Source organism: Heterocephalus glaber, unplaced genomic scaffold (assembly GCF_053883595.1).
Source record: "Heterocephalus glaber isolate CG9 unplaced genomic scaffold, H.glaber_assembly_v1.0 deba00001687, whole genome shotgun sequence".
Classification (NCBI taxonomy): domain Eukaryota; kingdom Metazoa; phylum Chordata; class Mammalia; order Rodentia; family Bathyergidae; genus Heterocephalus; species Heterocephalus glaber.
The window spans coordinates 13,688,528-13,705,388 of NW_028258412.1; the positions used below are offsets into that span (position 1 = coordinate 13,688,528).

The 16,861-nt window shown below is 38.6% G+C and overlaps 1 protein-coding gene across 17 annotated transcripts in view; it reads left to right on the forward strand.

Annotated features, from left to right (window-relative positions):
• Nucleotides 1-16,861, forward strand: part of Cit (citron rho-interacting serine/threonine kinase) — a 169,135-nt gene that overhangs the window by 43,235 nt on the left and 109,039 nt on the right. For all 17 annotated transcript variants that reach the window (XM_021257359.2, XM_021257360.2, XM_021257364.2 and 14 more), the window contains 2 exons: nucleotides 1,550-1,753; nucleotides 3,357-3,510. In XM_021257359.2, the coding sequence (XP_021113018.2) occupies nucleotides 1,550-1,753; nucleotides 3,357-3,510 (358 nt within the window). The remainder of the gene's footprint in view (nucleotides 1-1,549; nucleotides 1,754-3,356; nucleotides 3,511-16,861) is intronic.

Here is a 16,861-nt window from a genome sequence, read left to right on the forward strand (position 1 = left end):
GGAAATGGGAGAATTATCAGAAATCTCATATCCTATAATAAGAAGGTCTTGAGTTCGATCCCCGGTACCAAAAAAAAAAAAGAAGGTCTTAGGCAGAGGAACAGACAGCTTAAAGATAGAGGATGGAAGAGTTTTATTCAGCTTCCTCACTAGGAAAAGGAGATTTCATAGTGTCCTCTCTAAACATTCTTTTTTCTTTTAATACCCAATTAAATCAAAGCAAAGCAAATTTACTTTTTTGATACAAAGTCCAGCCTTAAAGGTTTGTGGTCAGGCTCCTCAAATCTCTGGGCTCAGTAGGGGGACTTAACACTTTAATGAAGCAAAGGTTCTTTTGTACCACTGAACTGCTAATTTGTGAGAAGCCCATATATGATGTGGGGTTATGGGAAAACTAGGCAACATAGTGTATGACTGAATTCAGGGATTATTTTGATAGGGAGAAAGGTTAGACAGGAAATCCTTACACTTCGAACTTCATGGATCAGTAAAACTTGACAAAACTGGGGGAGGTGGTACACACCTGAAATCCCAGCTACTCAGGAGGGTGAGTAAGGAGGATTGTAAGTTTGAGGCCAGCCTGGGATAGCAAGACCCTATCTCAAAGGGATTAGGGTGCAGGTCAGTGGTAGAATGCTTTCCTAGCATGTGTGAGGCCCTGGGTTCAATCCCTAATACCACAAAACAAATATTTTTGAAGACCGAAGGGGTTGTCTGCTTACTGAATTCCCTAACAAGTGGACAGAGTCAAGGACTGAAAAGCTAATTCTTCCGTTAGCATTATTTCAGGAAACAACATCTAAATGCTAAGAGAGTTACAAGGACAAATTCTCAGAAAAAAAGGACAGTCCTTTCAATGGAATACGTTTAGCTTTAGTGAAAGCCCTCTTACATTGTCCTAGCCTCTCTTTGTCAAGGTCAGTACTCAGGTGCCATTGGTTGGAGGGCCCCAGGTTTCTGAACAGTGGGGAGGGATCATATGAGCAGGAGTTGGAGGTGAGGAAAATGAGCTCATTAAACTCAGTCCTAGGTGGAAGTAATTTGTCACGTTGTACCCTGCAGGTGGGCTGAAATAGAAATGTGGATTTCAGAAGCAGTTTTCTAGTTTTTGAAAACTTGACATACAACATGCATTTACAGTATTGTATTTGCAGCTAGCTGCTGCTTTTCAGTAATAGGTTGATCTTATAGATTGATCTGTGGGATTTATTATCATTTTGGTTTTTTCTTAAGTAATAGAAGTTCTACTACATCAGTAACTTGTATAGGGGAACACATCGTTCACTCTAACTATGTACTCAGTTCTCATTTGTGTAATACCAAAGGGTGCGTATCATCAACAAATCTTACCCCTTTGCCTTTGGATTGTATTATGCACTTTTAAAAAATAATTAGTAAAGCATTTGCATTTCGTGATATGTGCCACTTGACAGAGGATTTAAGTGCCTGGGAGAATAGTAATCAGTGGCAAATCAGCCTGTGTCTGATGTGGCTGTTGGCAATCTACTTGAGGATAATTGCTGTATTTGCTTTATTTATGGATTTTTAGGTAAATGCCAAGCTCCCAATTGGAACCCCGGATTACATGGCTCCTGAAGTGCTGACCGCAATGAACGGGGACGGAAAAGGAACTTACGGCCTAGACTGTGACTGGTGGTCAGTGGGAGTTATTGCTTATGAAATGGCTTATGGGAGAACCCCATTCACAGAGGGAACCTCGGCCAGGACCTTTAATAATATTATGAATTTCCAGGTAAGGGTCATTAGATTTTGAAGCAATACTGAGAAATGTCATTTAAAAATTGTGTGATTGAACATTGATGTGTAAACCAGCAAGGCACTCATTTTGTGCGCCAAAAGCTGCCCTAAATGCTTTGCTAATTATAGTTCATTGAATCTCAGCTGCCAGTAATTGTAAGATTACATCATTATTTTGAAAAAGAAAAACTGCCAATTAATCTACATGTTTATTGATTATAAAATGCATCTTGATTTCTCTACTATTAAATGTACATAAATGTGAATCTTAGAACTGATGAACTATAGTTTACTTGTTTAGTTCATCTTCCAAAAACCTTGTGGGCTAGGTAGTATTATGATTGTTATTATTTTTATTTATAGGTGAAGAGGGCCGGGGATTTAGCTCAGTGGTTCCACCACCTGCCTCGCAAGTCCAAGGACCCAAGTTCGATCCCTGATACCAAAAAAAAAAATTTGTATGTGAAGAGACTAGGCAAAGAGAGGTTAAGAAACGTGCCCAAAATAATAGTTCATGCTCTTTATTTTATGTTATAGTGCTTCTTAGCACTATCAAATAGGGTGTAGGTCAGTGATAGAGTACTTGCCTAGCATATGAGAGGCTCTGGGTTCCATCCCCATTCCTGCAAAAAACCAAAAAAACAAACAGAACAAAACAAATAAAACAACAACAAAAAAAATGATTTTCTGATGACTATACTGTTCACTACATTAAGCCCATTTCTTAAAGATGTAATAAATATCTATGTATTCTTTAGTTTCCAAAAGAAAAAAGAGAGCCAGGCATGGTGGTGCATGCCTATAAGCCCAGTACCGAGGAGGCTGAGGCAGTAGGATTGCCATGAGTTCAAGGCCAGCCTGAACTACATAGTGATACCCTGTTGAAAAAAAAAAAACGCTAAAAGGAAAAAGAATTCATTTCCATTTCCTGGAATAGTTAATATATAATTTTTAATGTAGCATATGTTGTTTTTCTTGAGTCTTCTCTTGAGTTGAAGTTCTCCTTAGATGACTCTTGGGACTGATTTATTTCCTTCATTTCAGTTTGCTCATTGAATAATTTAATCATGAGTGAACTGTAGCAGGTTTATCTATTAGGTACAGTACCAGGTTAACAGTGATGAACAAGAAGGAGGGCCTCTTTGCTTTCTTTCCCCATCATCACTCAGAAACTACACTGCATTGTGTCAGTGCAAAAATAGGTTCAGAGAGAGCATGTGGAAGAGGGAAGCAGGGCAAGAAAGGTAGTCAGAGGAGGCCTGTGGGTGGAGAAGGAGTTCTAGGCCGAAAGAACAACTTGGTGTGTTTGGGGAGTTTTAAATAGCTCATTATTGTTGGACAGCAAAGAGAGATGGGGAGCATACAAAGTGAGATGGGAGAGAGAAGCAGAGTTTAAAGGAGCTAGGTCTATTGATATGAACAGGCCACTTATTTTGGGAACATGCTTTTGGTCCAAAGTTAAGAGGGCATGGAACTTCTTTCTTTGTTAAAAAGAAAAAAAAAAAAGAGCTTGCATATATAAGAAATAGTATCTTAACTTTGGGACATGAGAAACTAAATTACTGCTAAGAAAATAATTATTGTGTTTTTTGGAACAGCGGTTTTTGAAGTTTCCAGATGACCCAAAAGTTAGCAGTGAATACCTTGATCTGATTCAGAGTTTGTTGTGTGGCCAGAAAGAGAGGTTGAAGTTTGAGGGCCTTTGCTGCCATCCTTTTTTCTCTAAGATGGACTGGAATGACATTCGTAACTGTAAGTAGGGCATATTCTTTCAATTTGGGTGTTGGAATTGAGAAATAGTTTAGTGATCTGAAATTTAACTAGTCCAAAGAATGTAGTATAAATTATATAAATAAAAATTTTAATTATGTACAGGAATAGAAAAGGCTAATGACATAGCTGTCTTTGAGTAATAATTTTGCTTTAAAATTGTTTGCATAGAACTGAGTCATTTATCAAACTCTGTGTTTCTGTGGCCTTTAGAATATTATTTTACAGTAAGTAGGAGGCACAGATTGATAGAGTTCAGAGGTTGTCCCTTAGTTTGACAGTTTCTTTGTAGAGGAAGCATGGAGTTAGTTATTTCATTCACAGGTTAAGAAAAATATTTGGGGCCGGGGATTTATCTTAGTGGTTTCTCTGCCTGCTGTGCAAGCGCAAAGACCCGAGTTTGATCCCCGGTACCAAAAAAAAAAAAAAAAAAAAAAAAGGAAAAAGATTCCAAGACTAGGCAACATGCCCAGGGTGCTCTGCTAATGGCTGAACCTACAATGAAACCATAAACACCTTGTTGTGTTCATTTGTTTCCCTCTGTATTATTTGTCTTTGCTCACAAACATGTAAAATCTATAATGTTTATGTACAATGGATTCATTCATACATCACTTTATAATCAGTGCAAACTGAATTAATTCATTAAAAACAAAGGACTGATTTATTGTCAACAAAAACTGAAAAGCTTGGCTTTTACTAATTGGTGATTTTTCTGAAAGATTTTTCAATTCTTGGATGTATCGCTCTCTGAATATGATCTAATCGCCTGACCTAAAGGTCAGCATAGATTACAGCTGGCAGCAAAGCAGTTGGCCTGTTTGAGTGTTTTATTTTTGGTGATGAGAGGAGGTAGGGAAATGGAATCTGATTTTAGTTGTCAAAACCAGGCTTCTAATTAGAGCTCTGTTGTAATTACAAGTTGAGCATCCCTAATCCAAAAATCCAAAATGCTCCAAAATCTGAAACTTTTTGAGTGTTGACATGATGCCACAAGTGGAAAATTCCACATCTGACCTTGTAAGGGGGGTCACATTCAAAACACAGGTGCACTAAAAGTATTGTATAAAATTATCATCTGGCTATGTGTATAAAGTATACATAAAATATAAATGAATTTTGTGTTTACATGTTTGCACTTAAGTCAGTGAGTAGTGATTAATATTGGAGTAACTTTATTTTGTGTTTTGGTAAACATCAGTGTTGTTTTTGGTAATTAGTGTTTTCCCTTGGTATCTGAGGGGGATTGATTACAGGACCCCTCATGGATATAAAAATCTGAGGATACCCAAGTCCTTATTTATATAAAACTTATGCACATCCTCATATACTTATCCTCACAACTTAAACACATTCTCATGTATTTAAATCACTTGTGGATTACTTATAATGCCTGATATGGTGTAAATACTGTATAAATAGTTATACTGTACTGTCTGGAAAGTAATGACAATGAAAAAATGTCCATATAAATGTTCAGTAAAGATGTAGGTTTGTGTTTTTTTGAGTATTTTTTTTTTTGGTACCGGGGATTGAACTCAGGTCCTTGTGCCTTTTGAGTATTTTTGATCTTCAGTTGATTGATTATATGAAACTGATGGATACGGAGGGCCCACTGTATATCACAATTCCCAGATTTTGTTCTAGTCTTTTCCTTTCAGGCTATTTATAGGTTTTAGGTGTACTTAGTGTATAACTTCTTTAAAAAAATATTATATGGTACCTGGAGAGGAAGGCTGACTATGTTGAATGTGGTTCATGCTGGCCATCATGGAGCGTATCTTTTTTTTTTTTTTTCTTATTTTGGTGCCAGAGGTTGAATGCAGAACCTTAGTGCATATTAAGTACATACTCTACTCTTGAGCTATACCCCCAGCCCAAGGTCTGTTTTTTGTAAGGCCATGGGTGTTCCTGGGATAACATTGTGATGGGTCATGATAGAGTTAAATTCATACACACTGTCTTCATAGTTGATTCACTGTGGATATCTTCTTAATTTTCCTTATCCTAACAATATCCACTTAGATTTTTTCCTTATCATTAACACAGGGCTCCACCCCCTCCCCATTTGTATCAGGGAGTTCTGACCCAAATAAATCCTGATTCTTGAAAACTGATGGTTTTTATTGACTGCCAGCTCTCATTATAATAGCTGTGAAGACTCAAAATATATTTGCTTCAAAAATTTTTAATTGTAATAAGCCTTTTATTTTGGGATATTAAGTTTATAGAAAAGTTGCAAAGCTAGTATGAGTCTTTTATACATTTCTTTAGTTGTCCCCACTGTTCACTTCTTACATAATAATGTCACATTTGTTAAAAGTAAGATTAATATTTTAAAATTACTATTAACTAAATTCCATATTTTGTTCAGGTTTAATGAGTTTTCCAACTTATGTCCCTTTTCTGTTCCAGGAATCAGTCCAGGATACCATATTGTAATTAAGATGTTTATATTGATGGGACTCGTTTTTGCTTAGCTCCGTAGTGCAGCTCAGACAAGGGAAGGGCTGTATCTTTTTGCCATTGAAGATTGCAGTGGTTATGTAGCATTCCTCATTATACATGAGGCATGGTATTAATTTTAGTGTCTTCTAGCAGATTTTCCTCTTTTATCCTGCCCATTTGCAGTCAGCTCAGGGTTTTGTGATTGAGAACATTGCCGAACTCCATGCTCTTTGAGCAGTTTTCTAAGTAGGTATCTCTAACATAAATTATGCCTTTGTCCAGTCCTATTTTTTATAAATGCATGTGACTTTCATCCACTGAAACACTTGGTCATTAAGTTTCCCAAGTTCATGGTTGTTGCTTCAAAACCTTGTGTTTCCTGGCTTTTGAGTATTTCTGCTTACTATAACATGAGATTGTCCTTTGATGAAAGTAACATTAGCCTTTCTGCTGTTTCACCCCTAATTCTTCTTTTTCTTGTTGTAACCAATGAAAGGAAGTACTGTTTAACACAGCAGGCAATAATCTTCAAAAACTCATTATCTCAAGAGGTGGTCTTGGCAGGATGTATAAATTCAATTTAAGAAGGATCTGGGCAAAATTTTGAATGACAGAACTGGAAGTGACTGAGAGAAACTGGGGATTGCTTGGCTTTGACATTGAGGTCAGGCAGAGCATCTGCACCCTTCTGGGTTCCGCCCCTGGGGATTGCTGTGGACAGCACCATGTGAAGCAGGCATCTGATCCAGTTGAAGGATGCTTATTCTCCCAGCATGTCAAAAGCTCTATGATGAGTTACTGTCACATTCGTGGGTCACCAGGCACCCATTACTCTGTTTCATTCCCTGCCTCATCCACGGTTGTGTTTTCAGCTGCTTATTATTATCATTATTTCAAGGCTTCTCTCCAAGTTTCAGTAGGAGGCTTTTGAAGCATACCAACTGCCCCGGGCTGTGCAATTCCAGTGGTGTTTCAGATGCTGGGTAGGATTCTGGTTGAAATCTGCCTGATTTTTCTGGACCTTTGGAATGCTGAAACCAATCAGAACTCTTCTTTCATGTCTTTGGAGTTATTTATACCTTACCGAGGATCTTGCACCTGCTTCTGCCAATGGGAAGGTTTTGCCTCCTGGTGCTCTCTTTAGTCACACTTTTGAAATACCTATCTCCAATGAGATGTGATGTCAGTAGAACTGGCACACTTGTACCTTTCATCCAAGACCACCATGTCTCAACAGTGAGAAAGGCATACTGCAAGGGGTGATTATGGTTTATTTCCCTGAACATTTATGGCCAATGCCCTAGAGAACTTCTGATGTCTGTTATTCATGACATGGGCTTTTCCTTTTGAGTCCTCCTCTTCTCAACTGTTGTCAGACACAATTCTTGCCAAATTATTCAGATTTTAAAGATCATTAGCACTTGTTGGTACAGGGTACATTTTATTTTGATCTGACAGTGACTCAGTGGTGATTCCATGCTGATGACACACTGAGATACTTCTCTTTCAGATAGGTGTCTTTTTTTGTTGTTGCTGATCTTTATTTCTTACCTGCCCTTGAATGGTTATAGTACAGCCTCAAGTGCAGAATCTTGTGGTTGCTCAATACATTTGAGGGATGACAGCTTTTGGTTTAAGTGTTAGTGACTCACCTAGCCCAGGGTGCCATTCTTAAATATCTTTGCATGCAAAAATAAGCACCATGTGACTCCCTGGATTTTAATTCCAGTTCTCTAGCATGAAAGCTAATACTGTTTAAGGAACACCTAGTCTATGCCTACCATTAGGTATTGAAGTATATCACACTTGATTACTTCAAAGCAATTCTGTCAAATGTAAGGAATATTATACTCATCATAGAGCTATGGATAATCTGGTAACCTGCCCAAGTTCATATGGCAAGTCAGCGAGAGAATCTGAATTTGGAAGTCAGTCTGACTCAAAACCTGTGTTCTTTTTTTTGTTTTGTTTTGTTGTGTTTTGTTTTGGTACCAGGGATCAAACTCAGGTCCTTGCGCTTGTGCAGCAGGCGGCGAAACTACTGAGCTAAATCCCCAGCCCTAAAACCTGTGTTCTTTTTATAATACCATGTGTACCTTACCATAAGTAATTGTTATTACAAATATTGTTTGTAATGCTGGCAGATAGTAAGCTATGTCATACTAGAGTGTGGGCTAATCTCTGGATCTGTTTAAAAACATTTGGAATTACAGTAACTTTTGAATCTTCAAACTCATTCAGGTATTTGAGCATCTACTGTGTGACAAGAGCTGTGTTAGGTGTTATAGTTCTATTAATGAACAGACTGGGATGTGTTCCTGCCTTTATGGAGCTTAGAGTGTAAGATCTTAACTGGTCCTTTGAGCAACTAGAGCTGTGGTCTTGTTAAACTGCTATACCCTAAAGAGGTAGGAAGTTTCATGCTTGTAGATTCCCCACTGGGTTACTGAACCACATATGCTTGATTTTAAGGAAAGCATAGACCATAGACAGTGACCTGGTGACCCCTTCTCCACATATAGCATTCTGCTGACTTGTTATTCTCTATATACCTCAGATGTAGACCGGGAAAGGACAATGTTAGATTAATGGCCCACTTTTAAAATCAGGATTTAAAGTCTCAGGATGAACTGAGAAGACTCCGGATATGTCTTGTTTTCTGTTTATTGGGAATGAGGTCTCTTGACTTTGGCACTGTTGACATTGGGGCCAGATAATTTTTTGTTGTGTGGGCTGCTATATAGATTACAGGATTCGTAGTAACATCCCTGGCCTTTACCTACAGTTGTAAGTAGCACCCTTCCTCCTGCAGCTGTGACAACCAAAAATGTCTCTAAATATTGCCCAGTGTCCCTTGGGAATGGGGGCAAAATTGTCCCTAGTTGAGAACTGTTGATTTAGAAGAATTGTCTGAGTTGTTATCAGGAGAGAGAATATTGGAGTAACCTCAACCCCTTAAGACTGCCATTACTAACAGACAGCAGTGCAGTTTTCTGGGATTGGTAGAAGCTTCATACTCACAGTGTGGTCCATGGTCTGGCAGCATGGTGTCACCTGGGAGCTGGTTAGAGAGGCAAACACTCAGTCCTGATAAGTCAGAAGCTGCATTTTAATAAGATCCCCAGGTGTTCCTGTGCATACTAGAGTTTACCAAGACATACAGGAGGGGAAAATTATATCTGTCAGTCTTAGAGTTTCTTACTCATCTTTGTGGATCTTCCTTACTTTGCCTTCTGGACTTGGGGAGAGGAGGAGGCTGCTTTTTGGCTGAGGACTCCCATGGGTGGATGGAACTGCCTAAAATTGTTGGGTTTTGTACTCTGATTTTGAGGAATTTAAAGCTTTTCTCTCAGATAGATTTTATATCCATCATATCCTTCAAGATAATGGTTTAATCTGCTATCTTTTGAAAGCAAAAGACATTTTCATATATCCTACCACCCCACTTTACTGCTTCATGTTCACCTTTTTAAAACTTTTTATTTCACTGGTACATTTTAAATATACATAATGATAACATTCATCAGAGGGAATTTGTACCTGTACATGATCTATCTTGCTTCTTCTTTTTTTCTTATTCTCTTCCCTCGTGTTCATTTTTAATTACAGATAGAGTAAATATTCTTAATACTTCTTATGCATGTATTATATTGATGTGCCATTTATTGTGTACTTATCATGTGCTAGGGCTCTGCAAAGCATGTTTTGCACATTATTGCCCCATTTACTCCTCCCTAACCCCCTGTGAGTGGGTCCTATAGTTAGTTCTACAGTACGCATGAGGGCGCTGAAGCCTGACCAGATGAGCCACTTAGCATGGAGCTGGTACTTGAACTGAACTCAAGTCCCTTTGACTCCAAGTCGTTTTTGGTTTTATTTATTTGAAAAGCAGTATAGTCCATGGTAAAAAGTTTGAGTGACAAAAGATTATACAGTGAAAAATGTCTCCTACCCCATACCCAATCTCTCCTTCTCAAGTAAACTCTTATTGTCAATTTCTTGTATAACTTTACAGTGTTCCGTGCTAATATAAACACCAGCATAACTTCTACTCTTAACAACTCTTTTATGCTGCTTGTCAAGAATTTGGGAATTTTTATTGGCAGATTATTTTCCTATATTTTTAGAAAAAGTGAGGGAAAAGTCTTTGTAAGAACTTACCACAGGGCTGGGGATTTAGCTCAGTGGTTCCGCCACCTGCTTCACAAGCACAAGGTCCCAAGTTCAATCCTCAGTACTTAAAAAAAAAAAAAAAATGAACTTACCATGTTTATCCTTTGGATTTGCTCCTCTGTCATTGATTTCTCATGACATGTCTCTCTTCCATCCAAATGAAGAATCTTTATGATTTAACATTAATATTCTGCTTATTTTAGTTATTTGCCTACAGAATAGCATTATTTTAATAGTGTGTACATTTTTTGTGTATGTTTATTCATTTGTTTTGCCTTTTTAAGGTCTGCTTGTTTTGGGTTCTTGTTATTTGAACAAGTATCTGGCCAGGTTTGTTTTCTAAGCTAGTTTGAGGAGGTTGAGGGTGTACTTCCTTGCTTGCTTGGTTGACCCTGAAATGTGTCTCCCTGTCAGATATCCAGTCAATTCACAGACAGGAGGAAGTGAGGAAGGGGAACTGAGAGTGTTTAGGATATCAGCATGGGGGAGGAAGAGGATAGAAAGAAAGGGGATGCTATAGTAGTAATGGCAGAAATTCAGCCTACTAGACCAGGAACATGTGGGCACCACCTGCTAGAACATAAAAAGGAATAATGAAGAAATGTAGCCAGTAACTTGTATAGTCTCTTAAGGGATATGCAGGGAAATATTTATGTATCTCTTGAGGGCTGTTGTATGTTTAGAGGTTAAGTTATTAAGAGGAGAAAGTAGGCTAAAAAGAACTAAGTGCTTATGAATAAGGATTGTAGAATTTTCCTCTAGTCTGAATTTAGAGGCTACCACCAGCGGTGTTAAACAGTTATATTCTCCTTTATTCCAAGATAAATTGAGAAAGCTTGTTCTAGAGATAATTACAGTATCAAGAAGATAAAAATCTGCAGTATTAAGAAGATAGAAATCTGGATGAAGGAAGTGTCTGGGTAGGAAAATAAAGTCAAGGTTAAAAGTAAAAACAAAGAAATGTTTGTTATGTTGCCAGACAAGGAACAATTTGGGGTTCTCAGCTTCCCAGTGGCTAAAATGAAAAGGAGAACATGAAGTTTTAAGAGCCCTTGTGCATAAGAAAAAATTCAAGATGGGTTAGTTTAGAAAAGACTGATTTTTCTGAATACTGAGCTTTGTGGTATTTTACTACTGGGTTTCCCATAAATGAGGCCCCCTGTAACATGGTGACAACATCCCTCTAATATGTACCTTAGTAATTTTCATAGAGTGTCCCTAAGTACAAGCCAAGGGTGCACTGCCTTATTCTACTTAGGTAAGTCAGTTCTAAATGAGATAAAGTAATTCCTTTCTGAGAGAAGAAGAGATATGGGAAATAGGTTTATTAGAGAGCCCATAAATTAGAGTCCTTCGCCCTTACATTCTCATTTGTGGGGAAACTTTTCACAAGCAAGCAAACATAGAAATGATTTGGCCAAAGATTCAAAATGCTGTTAAACATCTGGGACTCCATTCAGCAGCCAACTTCCTAATCAATTCTGTAAAGTGTGGTGATTGCATTTATGCTCATTTTCTGGGGGTGAAAGTTGGATAGAACCAAAGCGGATGGTTGGCGGGAATCACAAGAAATGAAAGCATAAGGACAAAGAGTAGGAGGCACAGGTGGCTCATGACTGAGAGTTTGGAAATGATTTCCACTGTCTCAGTTCAGAGAAAATAAATGGTGATGGAACATTCAGCTGCAGCATTAGGAGTCTGAGATCTAAGACCACCCTTCTTGTCCTTCAAAATTTTGCCTTGTAAAAGACAGATGCAAGGAACTGATAGCCAGATAGGGACCAAAATATCCACTTTGTCCTGGGAAGTGCTCAATAACCTTCAGTGGAGGGCTGTGGAAACTTTGACCATCCTGTTGAACAGAGAAGAATGGTGTGCCTTCCCTCATGGATAGGGAGACCTGGCCATGAGGCTGCTGGGAGTCATGAGGATAAAAGTGGTCAGTGGGCTGATAGCCAGCCCACTCTTACGTAGTGAGAGAGAGTTTTATTGCAAGGCACACTTGTTCTACCTTCTAGTAAAATGTGGCGAGTATCCAGCTCTGATGAGTCCAGTGTGTTCCTCGTCCTGTGTGGGAAGGGGGAGTCAAAGGGTGAGACTAGATTTGCTTATCCAGTTCTTCTACCTTATAGGATAGAAGTTCCTTAGACCAGGAAAAGATTGAGGATAAAATACTTGCCTCCCAACAGTTGGGAACAGCTTTATTGAGGAGTAATAGACATACAACAAACTGCATGTATTTTAAGTGTACAGTTTAATGAACTTTGACCTGTGTATATAATTGAAACCATCATCAGACTCAAGATGATGAACATGTCCATCAGCCCTAAAAGTTCCCTCATGTTCCTTTGTAAATCTCCCTTCTGCTTCTTTCTATCCATTTTCTTGTCCCTGGGCCATAACTGTTCTACTTTCGGTCAGTGTAGTTTAACTTATATTTTTTTTTGTTTTTGATTCAGGTTTTTGCTCTGTTGCCCAGGTGGGTCTGAAACTTCTGGGCTCAAGTGATTCTCCCACTTTAGCCTCCTAAGTAGCTAGGACTCCAGGTGTGTGCTGCCATGCCTAGCAAGCTTATATTTTCCAAACTTTGTATAAATTGAGTTATACAATCTGTACTTACTTTTTTCTGGCTTCATTCATTCAATATTTTGAGATTCATCCATACTGTAGCATGTGTCGGTTCATTTCTTTTTATTCCTGAATTGGAGTCCATTGTATGGCTGTATCATAATTTGTTTATTTAGTGATCTGCTGATGGACATTTGGGTTGTTTTCTGTTTGGGGCTACTTGAAATAAAGTTGCTTGTAATCACTTGTGAACATTCTGATATATGCATTCATTTCTCTTGAATAAACATCCAGGAGTAGAATTGCTAGATGATATGGGGTAGCTATATGTTTAACTTTTTAGGAGACTGCCATACTTTTCCAAAGTGTTTGTACCATTGTACATTCCTATCAAGAGTGGGTGAGAGATCCACCTCTACATCCTTGCCAGTACTCCAACAGGTGGATTTAAAATCACTTGTGCCTTGGAATATGGTCAGTTGTGGAGACAGGCTTAAGTTTTTTCAATTAAAAAATTCTGGGAACTGAATTTATGGTGCTCCTCTACTCCTAACACTTGTGAGGCTTGAGGCAGGAGGATCGTTTGAGCTCTGGAGTTTGAGATCAGCCTGGGTAGCATGGCAAGCTCTTCTCAAAAAAAGAAAAAAATATGAGCATTCAGGTAGGTATTCTTGCTGTTGACTTGATGAAGAAGCTAAGTCATTGCCCTTTAGAATAATCTCACATTCTAGATTTATCTCTTTGTCGCCTCAGAAGGGAGTGAGTTGGTTTTATACTTCTTCAAGCCCCTGTAAACTGGGAAGGTAACCCTAAAGGCTAAAATTGATTCTAAGACCTTTCCTGATAAGAATGTCTAATTGAGGGGCATCCACTGGTTTGAGATGAAACAATTTGAGGATTAAGAAGATTGCAGTGGTTTAAAACACATCAAATGCATAAAAATTAATAGGTTCATAATGATACTGAAAAAGAAATATTGTTGGTCACTTCTAGAGGTTGCTAAAGTACCAACTTGTTACCCTGAATGTTGCTAAATATAGGGAAAGAACTAAACATTAATCCTACATTCTTGTTTGAATTTTATAGTAGGATAGCCAAATTGTTGATGTGCTAATAAATGTAGGAGGAAGGGTGAAATTAGAAAACCACCATTTTTCAGCCCTTCATGAAATAATGGCCCTAGGCCATGATCATCATGGCTCCTGAGACCCTTAGTTGAAAGATTTGAGGGAGCTTTATGGTAGAGGGATCAGGCTGATATCTTTAGAACACATGATTAACATCACAGCAAGCAAGACAGGTTGTTTGTTTCCTAACGTCATTTGATATATCCAAAAGAATTGCATTTGTATGTCCAAAGGATGCTGGATATATCTGCCTATCTACAGGAAACAGGGGACAGAGAAATATGTTAAATGATGCCAAAAGGGCAGAATGAGGGAAATTTTGTGAGGCCGCATGGTTCTGTGTGAGGCCGCACGATCCTGTTTTTTGAGCCAATAAATAGCCTGGAGGATCACAAGTTCAAGTCCAGACGGGAAAACTTAGTCACTTATTGAAACCCTGTCTCAAAATAAAAAATTAAGACAAAAAAGGGGGGCTGGGAATGTAGCTCAGTGCAAAAGCTGTGGGTTTAATCCCCAGTAACTGCCTCATTCCCCAAAGGGGCAGTATTAAGTTAAAAGAGGTACATCAAGCAAATCCATATATGGGCCTTGGATGAATACTGATTTAAACAAACCAAATGTAGAGACATTTTTAAGACAACCTGAGAAAATTGAGCACAGGTATGGTATTAGATAATGGTTTGAAGATATTGTTAATTTTGTTGGATATGATATGGGCATTGTAGTTATGTTTTCTTTTTTTAAACTTCTTATCTATTAGTGGTTCTCAACTAGGAATAGTTTTGTTCTTTAAGGGACATTTGGCACATTTGGAGACATTTTTGATTGTTATGACTTGGGAATGCTATGGACTTCTAATGAATGGAGGCCAGGAATCCTGCTAAACACCCTGTAACACACAATTACCCCCAGCCCCCAAGAATTCTCTGTTCCTCAATGTCAACGGTGTTGCAGATGAGAAACCCTATGTTAGAGGTACCTACTACTGTAGTTATAGGTGAAATGATATGTCTGGGTTTGCTTTTAATAATGAAGAAATATACAAACAAGATAGGGGTGGGATGAGGTGGAATGCGAATGGGAGTTGCTAGTTACTGAAGCTGTGTTACAGACACAGGGGAGTTCATTTTGCTCACTACTTTTGTGTGTATGCAAATTTTCATAAAAGTTAACGAGGAAATTTTTTAAATGTTGGAGAAAAGGTTACTAAAGCTCCACCTGGATAAAACACTAGGTATATCCAAACCCAGCTTTGCAGAGAAATGCAGGCATGACTAGTTGCAACTGGAAAAGTTCCTCTTTTGAGTGTTTCCAGCTTATCTAGGTGTTTCACAGGTTGTTGAGCACCTACACTAAGAAGGAAAGAAAAAACAAAACAAGGCTACAGAGATAAGAATTTGGTTAAAGTGCAACCCAGAAGAGAGAGAAAGCATCTCTAAAAGTATAAATCTGTGGGAAAATATCAGTTGATTACCAAAAACTTGATATTAAGCATCCTTGAAAAGGAACATGGCTTTTGGGTATGGCAAGGTTTAACTCCATTGAGATCAGCCACCAAAGAGGACATCTGCTTAGCTGTTGGCAGCTAAACTCTAGCATTTTTTAGATTGATTGATGAAGGCATACTTTTGTAATGCTGACTTCCATATTCATTTACTTTGGAGACAACATTATGAAAATTGATCACCAGCCTGAAAGTCTTTTTTTATGACTGTTTGGGGAGTCAGAGAGATGGGATAATTTTTTATTTACTTAAGGTTGTTGCAAACTGGATCTGCTTTATTTTCCTTTTGAATTTCTTATACATGTTGTGTGGGTGAGTCATACCTGACCACTTCCTGCTGAGAGAGGAGAAAATAGGGAGTAGGCCCAAGGCTGTAGGCAGAATAATCTGTTCTCATGGGCTAATTTCCTTATGTTTATTTAGTAACCAGCTTTATTTGCCAATCCTCTAACTTGTCCTTGTGGTTCATTCCCATGAGACATCAGCTATTGGATATCTTGTTCTTTTCTTTGCAACCTTTTTTTTCCTCTGAATTGCTCCCATCATAAGAATTTGTTATTTGATATTCCTAAAATCTGTGTTCTTACATTAGTTGTCAGAGTGTGTCACTTGTTTTTATAACCTATATCCTGCTAATCCACATCCTCTCTGTTTTTGTCATCACTTCCTTAGTATAGAATTGGTTGTGTTGACTGTTATAGACTTGTCTATTATAGGTTTCTAGCCCTGACCTCTTCTGACCAACACTACTGAAATGATCATATCAGTCCAATACTCTTAAGACTCTTTCTGGTATTATGTTCTGTCAATCCAATCCATTGCTCCCCCTTCAACGTCCAGCGATTTCAGTTTTACTTACTCCCTAGCCTCATTACCCACAGCTGTCTTTGGCCACTGCTCTGGCTACTGTGGCTTTTCTAAAGTAGCACTTTTCCCTACTTCAGCTCATGAAGATACCTTTTAACCAGCTCTCGAGATTCAATCACCTCTATGACACTTCCCTGCAGGAACACACAAAAACTCTCTGGTTCCCATCAGCCACGTTTGCCATTGCTGTCTGTATTCTCTGCTTCTCACACCCACATCCTGACCTCTAAATGACACAGATCTCTTTTTCATCACTTATTTCACAGTGGTCTTCTTACATAGGTAAGATAGCTAATTTCTTCGGTAATCTTCCTTCACATTTGAACATAGCATCCAGTTTGTCAATTAAAGAGCAGGACATCCTTGGGCCGGGGATTTAGCTCAGTGGTTCCGCCACCTGCCTCGCAAGTGCAAGGTCCCGAGTTTGATCCCCAGTACCCAAAAAGGAAGAGCAGGACATCCTCAAGACAAGCAGGAGTGGGCTGCAGTTTGGTGTGTCTAAGAGAAGCTATTGCTAACGCAGATTTATTAGCCGCCAAGGATGGTCTGCCATTCCTTCCCATGGCAATCCCTCATCCTCTTCATTTCCCTCCAAGATCTGGAGGGGATCTAGTATTACTGGGACTGGGACAGGGACCAATTGGAC